We start from the raw sequence: 13,917 nt of genomic DNA, 5'->3' as shown, positions 1-13,917 counted from the left end.
TGCTCACAAGCTCTCGATGTTGTTGACCTGTCATGACCTGCATGCCTTTACCATACTAGATCTCTAGCCATTAGGACTACAGGTAAATTTCCATTTACTAGAAAATAGTCTGTGAAATCAACCATAATACACAATGTACAATATAAAGTGAATCGCCAATGGTATATCAGCATTGACTATACAAATTCTAAGACAAGAATTCCTTGTCTAAGGACTATCCGTCTGCCCACATACAAGAGCAAAATCCAATGCACTATTCTGCAAAACGACATAGTTTAAACTAATTAATTTCAGTACCCAAGTAGTCTATAGAGCCAGATATCCTACCTTGATTCTTCTGTTTCTGTACACGTAAACGCTGTAACAACACATCATAGCAATCAAGACAACAGCCCTCATTGCAATTGAGTATTTGCATTTGGTATAAACCTGACTGTAAAGCTTTGCCTTGCTTTGGTTTGCAGCATAGAAAGCTTGCCTGCTTTCTTCTTGGCGCTTTTGCTGAACTTCTGGTAATTTCTCATACAATCTGCAAGTGTTGGAATGTTAGGCCCGCCATAGTTATTAATCAAATAATCAATACAGTATCTGGAAATTCAAGTAAGTTGCAATTCTATAAGCAGCAAAGCTACTTACTGTACATACAATGGTAAGAGTCTGCCTATTATGGTTTATGGGTTGCAAGAACTGCACACTTTCAGGTACCTGTTCTCATAGTTGAACTTGGACTACAAATTAGTGCAATTAAATTGTATTTTTAAGTGTATGAACTAATCTATAATTGAGAATAAGGGACACCTATCATGTACATACTATTATGGCCTCTAGCTTATTCTACAAACTTTGGTTAACCTACACAGCAAGCTTTGACATCTTTCAGTTAGTAACAACTTGACAGATGCACTAGTATGTGGCCATGCTTTAGCAACTGAAACTCAAGGCTAGTAGCTGAATTGTGTGTGTGTGTGTGTGTGTGTGTGTGTGTGTGTGTGTGTGTGTGTGTGTGTGTGTGTGTGTGTGTGTGTGTGTGTGTGTGTGTGTGTGTCACTTCAAGCTGCACAGTAGCCCTTCATACCTGTACTCTCGCCTTAGTCTTTGCGTAGGCAAACCCTTCCCTGCAATAAAGGCCGAGAAGGGTCTAGCTACGTGAAACTGCTCTTGTCTTGACATTGAGTAAGCACCTTATATTTGTAAGAGGTTAGCCCAACTGTAAGCCATATTGCTTCCATGTTCTTACAACATGCATACATAATGATACTGACACAATTAACAAACAGTTCAAAAGCCTCATGCATATACGACGTAGATTGATAAAAGAGACTACAATAAAACAGCAAGCTCTGATCACAAAGTTCTCTCACTGCAGCATAAACTTTGCATCTGGATGTGAAGCTCACTGTCATTGTGCTTGTTGAATTCTCATAAGCACTAATCAATCCAACAGCTTTACAAAGTCACTAAACATAGTGCAAATGACTGGTCTTAGAATTATCAGGCTTGTATTGCTGTTTGATACTTAACATATGCTTGCTGACTGCCTACAAACAAGTAGTACACTCTTATTGGATCAAATACCAATGTCATTAATTAAGTATTTGTCACCGACTTATATACATAATAAACAAATCGTCACGCATGTAAATATCCGAGCACGAGAGAAGAGGACTGGGTATAAGTCTAACTAATTTGGGTTAACCAACCAATGAAAATTAATTAATCTTACCTTCTATTTCTTTGACTATGTTCTTTCTGCAGTGCTTTCTTGTCTTGAAGTAAAGCTAAAAATTATTAAAATAGATTTTGAAAACTTAAAAGAAATATAAAAATCATTTTTACCTGGTGTTTTCTTTGTAAGAAGACTGGATGTACAGGATTTCTGCATTTTCTTGGTCATGGTTGAATTTGAAATTGACCTGAGTGGAGTGCTGGTCACCTTTCCCATGCTTGTCTTCACACATTGTTTTTCTCGTTCTCTAGATTTTGCTTGTATTTGCTGCTGTCTGGCTTGAGATGCTTCAACAAAAGACTTTTTACGTCTTGCAAATGCTTCTTGCAGTGAAACTCCTTTGTGCAGGTTATGTATGTCCTCTCCTTGACTCCCTGACGACAAAGAATGACTGTGTTCTCCTGCCATCCCCTGATTCCTACCACCTGATTGAAGAAGGGACAAGTCTGGCTCTGTCTGAAGACTATATGCACAAGGTCTTTTTAAAGCCTCTTCCCTTGGTGTTTTGGATTGGTGCAACTGACCATTAGAAAAGACATCCGCAGATCCTTGAAGGAAGTCAGGCAATGAATGATCAGAAAAAGATCCGGGTTCAGAAAACAATTGGCTACTCAAATTGCTGTTTTCTAACTGAGGTGGGTCAATACCTGTTCTCAGGTAAAAAGCCCATGGTTGCTGCTGGCAAGAATAACTTCGTGTTGAATTAACTGTAGATAGATCCATAGCTGCTTCTTCTTGCAGCCACATATCATCTGTTTCTTGCATACATGCCACAAGTCTCTCATCTTGTGGTTCTTGAAATGCTTGAGCAATGTCTACACAACGACTTAAATCAATTAGGCTGCCACTGTTGCTGCTAAATAGTGAGTGTCTGTCACTGCTGAGTGGTGAATGACAGCTACTGGATGGCAGCAAAATAGCAGGAGGCATGTGGACCTGTTCTTCTAGTCCATCGTCATCCAACAAGATAGCTGCTGAACCTTGTGATTGAGATTGGGAAGCATTCTCTAATGTTAGAGACGATGCACGAGAAGAAGATAAAGCTACAAGCTCTTGCTCTTGAGAAAATTGCTGATAACTACTACGTTGATCTAATGCAAATGATGACAGAGCACTTTGACTTTCAGTCCCTGAAGTTAATTGACCTGCATGAGACAACTGCTGGCCTTCCTCACCAGCAAACCTCACATCAACATTTTTCTCTTCTCCACACTGCTTGTAGCATGGTAAATCTGGCAGTTCACCACTGGAAACCTTTGCTAATGTTGAGAGAGTAGTTACACCATTGCAATCATACAAATGTGTATTGATTGCTTGTTGGTCACCTGTTGACATGGTCTTTAAACTCCCATCTATAGAGTGTGAGATGCTGTCTCCATCCACTGAATGTTCCTGCAAGGGTGAATGCTTTACTACAGGTGCAGCAACAACATGACTGTCATACAATGATGTCATATGAAGTGGCAAAGTTGCAGTGACTTCCCTTGACATTGGAGAGCAAGACATAGCACTGGAAATAGACAAATAATCACCCTGCGAAACAGAGCCGGCCACAGAAACAAGAGGGATGTTATGATGTGAGAGAACAGGGAATTCTTGGCAAGAAGAGGATAAAACTTCAGTTGTTCCTGTTGAAGATTTATCAAGTCTAGATGACGGGTCTGTTATAAATGTATATTGTGACATCATTAAAGCACGTTGATCTTCATATTGTTTTCTTTGCTTGTGGATGTGTTGAAGTAGGTCATCTGGTGAGATGTAGCTTACTGACTGCAAGTCAATTTCTTTATCAACAGATTCAACAGATAATGAGACTGGAACATGTTGGTTGCTACCATCACTCTTTGCCCTGTCTGTAGTGACTGACTTCATTACAACATCCTCATGCTTCACAAAGACTGGCTGTACTGCATTGTCACTAGTAACAGCACAACAGCTACACGCTGACTACTTGGGTACGAAATACAGTAAGTACATACAGTGCCAGACCCTCAGTGTGATTGCTGCAGAGTTCTTTCTTTGGCATAGCAAGACTAGCAAACTGCCCCTTTGAGTAATCTCTAATGAAAAACATTGAGATGTACAACTAACAACGAAGGTAAGCTGTCACTTGCTAGAGTTCTTAAGGGTTAAGAAAACCAGTAGTCAGTTCCACAGAATTAATATTCTTATCACACGATCACTAAAAGGCTTGTGTGTCTGATTATTAATTCTTACACTGATAGTTCGTGTTTGTCATCATCCTCTTCGCAGGCAGTTGTCAGCATGTCCTCCTCTTCCTCTGTTTCTTCTGTGTGTTGCTCGCCATCATCATCATCATCCTGTTCCTCAGTCTCGACCTCCTCTTCATCCTTTTCCTCTACCATGTCCTCTTCCTCCTTCTCCTCATTCTCATTCACACTACTTTCACTTGATGTTGTTGGAATACTTGTTGCTGTCCTTCTCTGTTGGTAGTAGTTGGTCCATGCCTGACGCTGTGCTTTAACACGTTCCAACAGCTTCTGCATGGGATCTGCATACCAGCAATTAAAGCATACAAAACAAGAAAAGCACGTGCACCATGGAAAACCAACTGTAATCTTGATCTGATGTGCCTTCCAGTTTACTACTAGTAGGTGTTTCAATCTCAGCAGGTGTGTCGCCCTCGGTTTCATGATCAGAAGGTTTTTCCTTGCTGCTGTCAGGTTCTGTGGTTGATTCAACAGAAGGTTTAGCTGCTGAGGTTACAGCAGCAGAGGGGCCAACAAAAAGCTAGAAACATTAATCACTCAGCATCATTGCCTGTGTAAGGCCACCTCAACTTACTGACCACAGGACTCTGCCTTTGTCCATCCAGGCTTCTATTCAGCTCACTTGAACACTCTGCAACAGACAAGCAGCAAATAATAATAGCACACTATCTGTAACTAATCAAAAAGACTCTCGTAAATAGGATCTCCTTAATAATGTTAATTCTCCTTAGGGTCTATATGTCTGCCTGCCTGCCTGCCTGCCTGTCTGTCTGCCTGCCTGCCTGCCTGCCTGTCTGTCTGTCTCTCCATTCAACATTGTCAAATGAAATTCTTTAACATAATTGAGATTTTAGTGTTCAGAGAAATGACATACTTGTTATCTGTCTGTTTGTTAGATGGTTATTTTCTCACCTTCTTGAATAGCAATCTCTTCAAAAGCTCTCTCCATTTCTCGTTGCATTTCAGCAGCTTCCTCCATCCGTCTGTGAGGAGGAACAAACACTCTCTTCTATCAAACAGACAAACACTATACAGACCATGAGTTGGAAAATATCATGCAGCTGACAGGCAATCTCTGAAGCATTTTCTGCCTGTGCAGACGATCTCCTCGTTCTAAGACAGCCAACTCATCCATCATTTCGCTATAATCCTAAATGTCAACAAAAACATAACACAAGAAACCATTCGTCTTACGTTATGCTTCTAACTACCCTCTTCAGTCTCATCTCTTTGCATGCATGGTGATGTCGTAACCTAGCCTTTTCATCCCTCTCTTGTTGTTCTCTTGCAGTCGCCTAAACAGCAGACTAGTAAGCAAAGTGTCGCTGAGTTTAGCCACATAACATAGCATCACCTCTTTCTTTTGATTCACCAAATCTTCCACTTGATCAGCTGCCACAAATGCATTTCCCTACACAGAACATCGTATGAAACAAGACAATGCAATAGTCATAACTTTGAACAAAATGTTTAATCAACCTGTTTGTCTGGTGTCTCTTTGTGTGCTCTTTCCCCATTCAAGTGATAATATGTAGCAGAGTAGCCTTCAACATTGGTGAGACGTACACGACGCCCTCTGCCGACAGCAAGATTCTAAAATATAAATTCAGTTCAAACTGGTGCTCTTGTTAACTACAAGAACATGACATAGTCATGTTACGTACATGACATAGTCATGTTAAACATTGACTGACTCATCTTGCATTACCAGGTACAACACATAATTGAAAAATTCATATAGAGATGTAAACCATGCCTCTAGTCCTAAGTTTGGTTTCTTGCTTTAAATTTACTGATAGTCTGAACACCTTAACTAGTTCAAGGTAAGAATAACATGTAAGCCTCAATGTTGGCATGTGAGGTGGCAGTGCCAGTAAGTTGTCTTTGTAGCTTCTACAAAGACAAGCTTGTTATAACCTAAACTCAACGTTCAACAAGGCATCAGCCTAGCAATACACATGATAACTTCCAAAAACATTGTACATGAACAGAACCCAATGCCTTGCTTGCAATAGAATACATGACATTGGCAAACTTTCTTGGTTGTTAATCCATTGAGTGCAAAATCACCTACTAAATACTGTTGTGCCCAGGTACGTTATGAAAGATAGCCTTGTCCATCTTGCCACAGATAATTCGTACCATATTTCTGCATATACAACAACATTTACGATACAAGATTTAGATGTGCTCTTCAATCAAACTGTTTAACATTCATCAAGGCTCCGAACACTGTTAGCTCTGCAAAGCAAACTAGCCCTAACTGTAGATGCTTAAATCAATTTAGAATTTGTTATGTCAGTTAGCCAAATAATTAGCCTTGTTAATAACTAAACAGACTCTGCACTGCTGATAAATCTAACTACAACAACAACAACATAAAATGTGGTGTGCCTTTAGGTTTATCACATACCAGTATGATGTCTTGTGGCGGTGGTGGTTTTGCTGTCACTTTCATTGACCTCATATTTTCTACAAGTTGTACCTTCTTCCTGCATGGAATACAAACCATCAGCCAAACAAACCATCACAATATAATCCTGCATGCCTTCTTTGACATTTCTCTTGCTCACTCTGATTTGCTTGTTGTCTCTGCTTTCGAAGCTAAAACAACAAATAACAGTTAACTGATTACTACAATATCCTGGTTTTCAAACATAGTTGACACATTTTCAAGAGCAATTGCATGTCTTTCTTCAGCTCTACAGTCAAATATCAGAGTTCAGAAAAACCAAACATTAGAATTCATAAAACACACCTTTTTCTTCCTTCCATTAGCTTCCTTATTCTGCCACTGTTTGCCTGTTCCTGCAAGATACATTAAGCACTAAAAACCAGGCATCAAAAACCTACCAAAAACATCTCATAGTACATACAATATTAGTGAGAATTGCTAAATTATGTGAACGCCCTAAATCCACAAGAGCCTGTTGATATGCTTGTTTAGCTGCTTGATACTTCATTTCTTCCCCTTGCAAATGATCGGCCTAAACGAGTACAATGTAACAAAATATAATGTTAACATGTCACAGTACTCAATCAACAGACGCTGCAAGCATTTGGTTTTATTTAATCAAAATATAGCAATCACTTTTATCTGTATACATAAATGGATAGCAACATACATATAATGTCTTGGTTGCTGCTTTGTACATGTTTTAGTATGACAACTAAGTCAGACAGTATGGATGCATCCATGCAATACTGCATTGATCATGCAGTGGCACTGTGCAATTATACGTTTGCAAGTTAGTGGATTCTGCGTGGAGACGGGTGATTAGGAAAGGACTGGGAATAGGATATACCAATTCTGTGAGAAGTACAGTTGGAGATTGGTTTGAAGAAGCTTACAAGTTGATAATGAGGCAACAAGTACTATTTATCCATAGAGCTGTCCACAGCAAATACAGTTTGGTTGTAGATGTGACATTGGGCGCTAGGAAGTCATCACAGTTGTGCAAGTCAGTAGAAGAAGACGTTGAAATTGTGACACTATTGTATTCATCATATAAACGGTTTAAAGAAGTAGTATATAATACATAGATATGGATATACTTAGTGGTGATAAGTAGTTGTATTTCTTTTTCTTTGCATGTATTGTAGTGAATGTATGATAGTGGTGTGTATCAGCGTTGTGCGATAATGAAAATAATTGGTATTGCCGATTATTGCCGATTACTTGAAGTCAGTATCACGATTTATCGATTAATCGGTAAGTCTGACCTCGTATTTCATTAATGCTCATTTACACACACCTTCACAATTTTACACAACAGCACAGCTCCATTCGAGATCATAGTAACACAGTGAAGACTCTATCAGGCAATAGTTACATAACTACTGCAAGTTTTCTGCAAGGAAACACAACATCGATGCATTATGGGGATCCAGGTTCGCTCGTTTTGAGCTGATAATGTTCCCAGCTGTTGAAAAGAGCCTTTCTGCAGGAGTACTTGTGGCTGGTATACAGAGTAGTCTTTGGGCAATTTTGGAAATGGCAGGAAACCGAGAACTGTTTTGCTCCCACCACTTCAAAGCATTCTCATCAATGTTCAAGCATGGCTCATCAAGATACTTCTGCAAGACGTTTTCTGCTTTGTCCCTGGAGGTCACTTGTTTCGCTTGACTCAGATTGGTAAACATGTCACCAAGAAGCTGGCCTAATTCACTCTTGTGCTTTTTTGGCAGTGGAAGCTGGTCTTCATTCTTTTCTTCAGAAGCTGCTGGTTCTGTGTCTGAATTTAGAGACTCATAGTGGTCGATTGCCTCCTCCAAAACAAATGTGTGAAGCTTTTTCCGATTGTCCTCACTCATGAAAGGCAGGCTCTTGAATCTTGGGTCAAGAAAGCATGCACAGTCAAGCAGGTTTGAAATTGAAAGTGATTGGTATCGAGAACCAAGGTTGCTGACCATATCCCTCTTCATGTTCTTGATTACGGAGGAGTCAGTTTCCTGTAGTTGCAGCACATTCTCAGTGAGGTGATGAAGGAGTGGTCTAATTATTGATATAGTGACATACTGTTCTCCTTGAACTTGAATGGTCACATCTCTAAATGGCTTCAGGACATTTACCAACTGCTCCAGCAGGGTGAAGTCTTCTTCCTTGGGCAACAGGTCTAATCGTTTTAGCTCTACCAGTGTTGCACACACAGGACCTTGTTGTTCTATGATCCTTTGAACCATATCATAGGTGGAATTCCATCGTGTCTCCACATCCTTCACCAGCTTATGCACTGGAGACTCCAACGCTGCTTGTTTCTTGGTTAGGAGGTTCGCAGCAACTGTGGATTTCCGAAAGAATTTGACCAGCCTGGAACATCTGGCAAGGGCCACCTGTATCTGTTGCTGTTTCAGCCCTGCTTTCACACATAGATTGATAGTGTGACCAAAACAACCTAAGCACTTCCATTTCAAAATATCTGCTACTGCTTTTTGTATGTTGGCTGCGTTGTCTACTGTGGCACCAGAAAGTTTTGTAGAATCAAGTTCCCATTGCTTCAGAATATCCTCCAGACTAGCAGCCAGGTTCTCAGCTGTGTGCTTGTCAGGTAGCTCCACATTCTCCAGGACGAGGTGCTGAAGCTGCCAGTCATTACTAATGGTGTGAAAGGTGACACCGATAAAAGAGTTGTTGGCACAACTGGTCCAACAATCTGTTGTTATGGCGTACCATTCTGCCAAAGATACCACGGTTGCAACTGATTCCTTGACTTTCACATAGAGAGCGGGAAGCACTCTTTGGGTGAATGTTTTTCGGCTCGGAATTTCATAGCGAGGTTCAAGAACCTTGAACATACTTCGAAATCCGAGGCACTCTACGGCACTAACCGGCTGCATGTCTTTAGCAATGAAGTAGGCAACGGCGTCAGTGATCACAGAGGCTCTCTTACTGGATGTTGGTAGCTTTGCTGCGAGTTGGAATGGACTGACGAATGCAGCTTTCTCTCCTACAGTAGATGACATCGAGACGGCCTGATCCTCTTGCGCACGTTTCTCCTTCTGCTTCGCGGGATTTGAGTCTCTTGAGAGACTTGTTTTCATAAACACTAGCGGGTGACGAGATTTCATGTGAGCGGCCAGGTTGGTGGTGTTACCACAGTACTTCAGAACGGCGCCGCATTTGTTGATGGTGCATACAACCTATAGACAGAGCGAAGCCAAAACTGCAATGGCGAAGAGTACCGCCAGACATGCTGCAAGATCTATTACGTGTTTCGGATCCTCAATCTTCCCGTTTTCACCACGGAAGCCAAAGTACCGCCAAACTTCGGAAGAGCACTGCCTAGGAGGCAGGAGACCCGCTTCTTTCAAGTAATTTCTGTCTGGTACTTCCCTTACACTCATTTGAAGTCAAGACTAACAGACACTGCACTGAGCAAACGACCTACACGTGACGACTGAATGCGCATGCCCGATTAATCGATAGGGAGTTCCCCGGCCATCGATGCCTTATCGATGCGTCACAAGCAATCGATAAATCGAATAATCGATTTAATCGCACAACGCTGGTGTGTATATATGTAGTTTGTCCGTGTGTAGTTTGTCTGCCCCTAAGCGGGAACTGTACCATGTTTGGGTGCAAGAGAAAATATATTATTATGTCGTGCTCAACCAGATCAGTCTGGTTTGTAAAGTCTATTACAAGTACCGGAAGCAAACCCTGCTTCAGAAGTACTTAGACCATCACGCTGTCTAGAAAGAAGACATGACTTTACAAAGGATCCGAGTAGATCCCAGAAGAACTGTTTTCTGTAAGTGCTGCAGGTTGTGATGACCTGGAATAATGTCCAGCCACCGTGCAATACCTGCGTGCACTGTGCCCAAAGCTCCCAAGACCACCGGAAACCACCAGTGTTGCACAATGCCACATGCAGCTTATCTCCACTTGCAAGTCGCTGTACTTCGCCAACTTCTCAGCATGTTTCTTGCCAATGTTGCCATCAGCAGGACAGCTGATATAAATAAGAAGACAAGTGTTTGTCTTCTTATTTCTGAGACAGAAGTCTGGACGATTGGCTTTGATCTTCCCTGCAGTGGGGATGGTGGTATCCCACATCATAGTAATGTCATCTGTCTCCACAAGCCTATCAGGATGATGCCAGTACCATCTGCTCTCCACTGGAACCCCAAAATGACGACAAACATCCCAGTGAATAATGAAGGCCACTTGATTGTGTCGATCAGTGTAGTGCCAAAGCACTACAGCCTGCCACAATGTGGTCAACTGTTTCCAGGCCTACACTGCACATGCAGCAAGTAGGACTGACATCATGATGTAGAATCTTGCGCTCATAGTACCGAGTCCGAAGAGCTTGGTCTTGACCAGCAACAACCAGTCCCTCAGTTGCAGCAGGAAGATTCGCTGCCTTTAGCCATCCGTAGGTCTCTTTCATGTCCACAGCCGGTTGCTCAGTGAGACGGCGATACTGCCCGTGCATAGGCTTCCCGCTCCAGAACCGCACACGAAGAGAACTGCAACAAGTACGGTAATGTCTCGCATCCGTTTCAGGCGCTTGCTCGAAGCCACCTTCAACCGAGATGGATGCATTCCTGTGTAAGCTCTGCGACTCGTTGTCCGAAGCAAGACTCCTCTGCAGCTGTGCAGTAAAGCAACAAGCCATGCGCTTGATCGAGTGTGAAGATTTTCTGGAGTCACACTATTATCAGGGTTGTCCCCAGCATACAAAAGGCACCACGCTCCGCCATGCCTTGGCCTCCACTTGGTACAGGCCCGCCATGCTTTGCTGTATGAGTAGGCAGTGATTAGCTATGAAGACAATGGACTTGTATTTGTATTTTGAAAAGCGGGAAGTTGTTTCAGGCTACCAAGTAGTTCCTGGGATGCTTGGTTTGAAGATAAGACTATTAGGACAAAGACTGCCATATGGTATGAACTTAATTGTAATACAAGTACTCGAAGATAAACAGTGGTGGTCTTGCACTCTGCCCACTATTTAGGTCAGTATCTGATGGTAACAAACGAAGTCTGTAGATGTCTGGCCTTCCTATCCTATATAAAGCGAGGTTCTTAACTTCTTGAGGTCTGGAAATTTTCCCACTCGCATTAATCTAGCAATCATGTGGTCAAGCACAGTGGACTAAGACAGAGAGAAATTTTTTTTAAAAAAAGATAAACCACTTTGTTCCTTTTGTGCCTGAGCATTCTGTGACAACAGCTTGTGGCATCTGAGCGTAAGCAAACCTGCATCAAAGCTTTTGTGGCCTGACCATAAAAATTGGAATGGGTGGGACTAAAATTTAAGGTGGGCGTGGTTATTTCCGCCGTGCCTTCAAAAAATCCTGGGAACACCCCTGATTATTTTATTATTATTATTATTATTATCATTATTATGTGTCTTTTCATGAAACAGTCTCCAAGATTATCACCAAGATAAATGCAATGCAACAATGTAATATATTGGCTAAACAACAGAAATACCAGCAGACTAAACAAAGAGCTAATCCACAGAATCGTGAGATGGATATCAAGGAACTACAAGTTGTAATTTCAGAAAACCCAATTGGTCTAAATGCAGATGCCTTTGATGACAATAATGCAGACAAACAAATAAATAAAGACAATTCACGTAGTTGAAATGGAGTAGGCATACTTGTTAGCAGTACTGTTTATAGTGTCATAAATTAATCACTGTCTGTTTACACCTAAGGCATCGATTCAAACAAAACAACTCAGTAGACATAAAATTAAAATAAAAGCCTCTGCCAAAACAAATGCTACTCTACAGAAAGCATTCCGTCTAATGTCAGGCTGGCAGCAAAAGCTGTGAGCTACTAGAAGACATCTATGATCAACATAGGGTCCAATTCTAAGAAACTAGGTGTTTGTCTTAATTACTGTCAGCTCACAGAGCTGTTGTATGTTTTAGCTATCACACACACACACACACACACACACACACACACACACACACACACACACACACACACACACACACACACACACACACACACACACACACACACACACACACACACACACATGTCAACGTCGACCTTAAGCTCAGTTGTGGAGATAGCTCCCCTGCCTCTAGAGACAGGGCCTCCATGCGCTACGTAAATAGTCTCTCGTAGCCAGACCATCTCCACCGACATCCTTCCGGCACTACAATCCACCTCGAGCTTGGCCGAATTCATCCAGGTGCACTGACTATCACACAGCTCTGGGACTAGACACCAAGGCCCACAGGTACCCATCTCCTGCATAATGTTACCGCCAAGCCAGCGGTCATGTCCACCCCAGTCAATGACCAGGTACTCATTTATACTCCTCAGTCGAGCAAAGCAAGTTTCTTGCTTAAGGAAATTATGTCATAGCTCGCCATCACTGTGACTTGAACCTGTAACCCTGCAAGGTCCCGGATGTTTTCCTTCTCCAAATTCACTCTCTAACCAATTGAGCTACAGCACACACACACACACACACACACACACACACACACACACACACACACACACACACACAGTTTGTTGCAGATGTGTATCTGAAGTCAACACCATTCTCTAAATTATCTAAAAAATGATAAACCAGTTCTTTCAAACATCTGATCGACTAAAACCAAAAGTTTGATGTATATTATAATAAATGCTTTAAATAAATTAATAAATTTAAACAATCAAAACATGCTAAATCGATCAACCTTAAGATGAGCTGCAATAATCTCCCTCTCTCGTTCAAAACTCTGTTGATAGTTTTCTCTAACTAAAGATGCAAGCTGCTTTTCTTGACGACGAACCTAGAAATATAATGCACAAATGCAAACAGTAAACAAAGTTGTAAAACATGAGCTATGTAGTTCAAAGGCTTCTATAACACCATGATAGTTACAACAGGAGTGAACATAACTACACACTTAGTGACTAAACAAATCACTATACTAGAGATTACATTTACTGTTTTACAGCTTTCTCTAGATAGCATGTATGTACATGTATCCTACTTGGTCCTTTATCAATCACAATCCAACTCCGAAGAAATCGTATGTCAATTACTGTCAAACAAATGTACAGACAAACAGATCCACAACTGACTCTAATCAGACCGACTTCTTTCGTTGCCATAAGTACCTCTATTCCTACTATCCAGTATAAGATTCTTACACTTTCTAAATAGAATTACCAAACTTCGTGACATAATTTTTTAAAATTCGAAGGTTCAATGACGCACATCCCCTACTGACTTATGACATCACACAGAACCTCTTGTATTCTTGCTTTCCGTCGTTCGGCCATTCGTTGGCGTCTTGTCGTCTCGACGTCCTATCAGTAAAACATTTCAGTATATTTACAATAGGTAGAAATGCAACTTTACCATATTTTATGAAGCAACTGCCTTGTGCTGCTGTTTGAACGGAAAGCCGCCTAAATATCGGTAGTACATACGGGAATTGGTTTTCTGTGAGCGTTGTAGACTAATGACGTCATCTTATCACATTCTGTAGC

At 41.3% G+C, this 13,917-nt stretch overlaps 2 protein-coding genes across 4 annotated transcripts; both read right to left on the bottom strand.

Annotated features, from left to right (window-relative positions):
• Positions 1–70: 70 nt before the first annotated feature.
• LOC134196581 (uncharacterized) lies at positions 71–13,867 on the bottom strand. 3 transcript variants are annotated; one of them, XM_062665752.1, is made up of 22 exons: positions 13,787–13,867; positions 13,675–13,734; positions 13,116–13,211; positions 6,834–6,944; positions 6,716–6,765; positions 6,626–6,659; positions 6,506–6,561; positions 6,371–6,449; positions 5,437–5,550; positions 5,312–5,368; positions 5,169–5,252; positions 5,024–5,107; positions 4,870–4,966; positions 4,536–4,588; positions 4,300–4,477; positions 3,944–4,238; positions 3,706–3,786; positions 1,837–3,644; positions 1,724–1,778; positions 430–529; positions 328–358; positions 71–258 (listed from the first exon to the last, which is right to left on the bottom strand). In XM_062665752.1, exons 1-22 carry the CDS (start codon positions 13,787–13,789, stop codon positions 254–256), a joined length of 3,531 nt encoding a protein of 1,176 aa, XP_062521736.1. In that variant the 5' UTR covers positions 13,790–13,867; the 3' UTR covers positions 71–253. The 3 variants fall into 3 exon arrangements, with proteins under 3 accessions (XP_062521736.1, XP_062521737.1, XP_062521735.1); XM_062665753.1 differs by having other exon boundaries at positions 71–358; positions 1,837–2,985; positions 3,052–3,644; XM_062665751.1 differs by having other exon boundaries at positions 71–358.
• LOC134196418 (E3 SUMO-protein ligase ZBED1-like) lies at positions 7,526–9,947 on the bottom strand. The gene is made up of 2 exons (XM_062665531.1): positions 9,667–9,947; positions 7,526–9,597 (listed from the first exon to the last, which is right to left on the bottom strand). Exons 1-2 carry the CDS (start codon positions 9,799–9,801, stop codon positions 7,795–7,797), a joined length of 1,938 nt encoding a protein of 645 aa, XP_062521515.1. The 5' UTR covers positions 9,802–9,947; the 3' UTR covers positions 7,526–7,794.
• Positions 13,868–13,917: the final 50 nt, after the last annotated feature.

The sequence above is a fragment of the Corticium candelabrum genome, chromosome 21, assembly GCF_963422355.1.
Source record: "Corticium candelabrum chromosome 21, ooCorCand1.1, whole genome shotgun sequence".
NCBI classification, from domain to species: Eukaryota; Metazoa; Porifera; class Homoscleromorpha; order Homosclerophorida; family Plakinidae; genus Corticium; species Corticium candelabrum.
The sequence above is the reverse complement of the archived record's forward strand: the minus strand, read 5'-3'. Positions and strand labels throughout refer to the sequence as shown.

What these genes read in the sequence shown, in the direction of transcription:
- LOC134196418 (XM_062665531.1), bottom strand. Translation starts at nt 9,801, where the DNA reads ATGAGTGTAAGGGAAGTACCAGACAGAAATTACTTGAAAGAAGCGGGT. An exon ending in AGATTGAGGATCCGAAACAC is followed by an intron (nt 9,598 to 9,666) that starts GTAATAGATCTT and finishes CTCTGTCTATAG; the next exon opens with GTTGTATGCACCATCAACAA.
- LOC134196581 (XM_062665751.1), bottom strand. An exon ending in AAGAGATGAGACTGAAGAGG is followed by an intron (nt 5,108 to 5,168) that starts GTAGTTAGAAGC and finishes GTTGACATTTAG; the next exon opens with GATTATAGCGAAATGATGGA. An exon ending in CACACTGAGGGTCTGGCACT is followed by an intron (nt 3,645 to 3,705) that starts GTATGTACTTAC and finishes TGCTGTTACTAG; the next exon opens with TGACAATGCAGTACAGCCAG.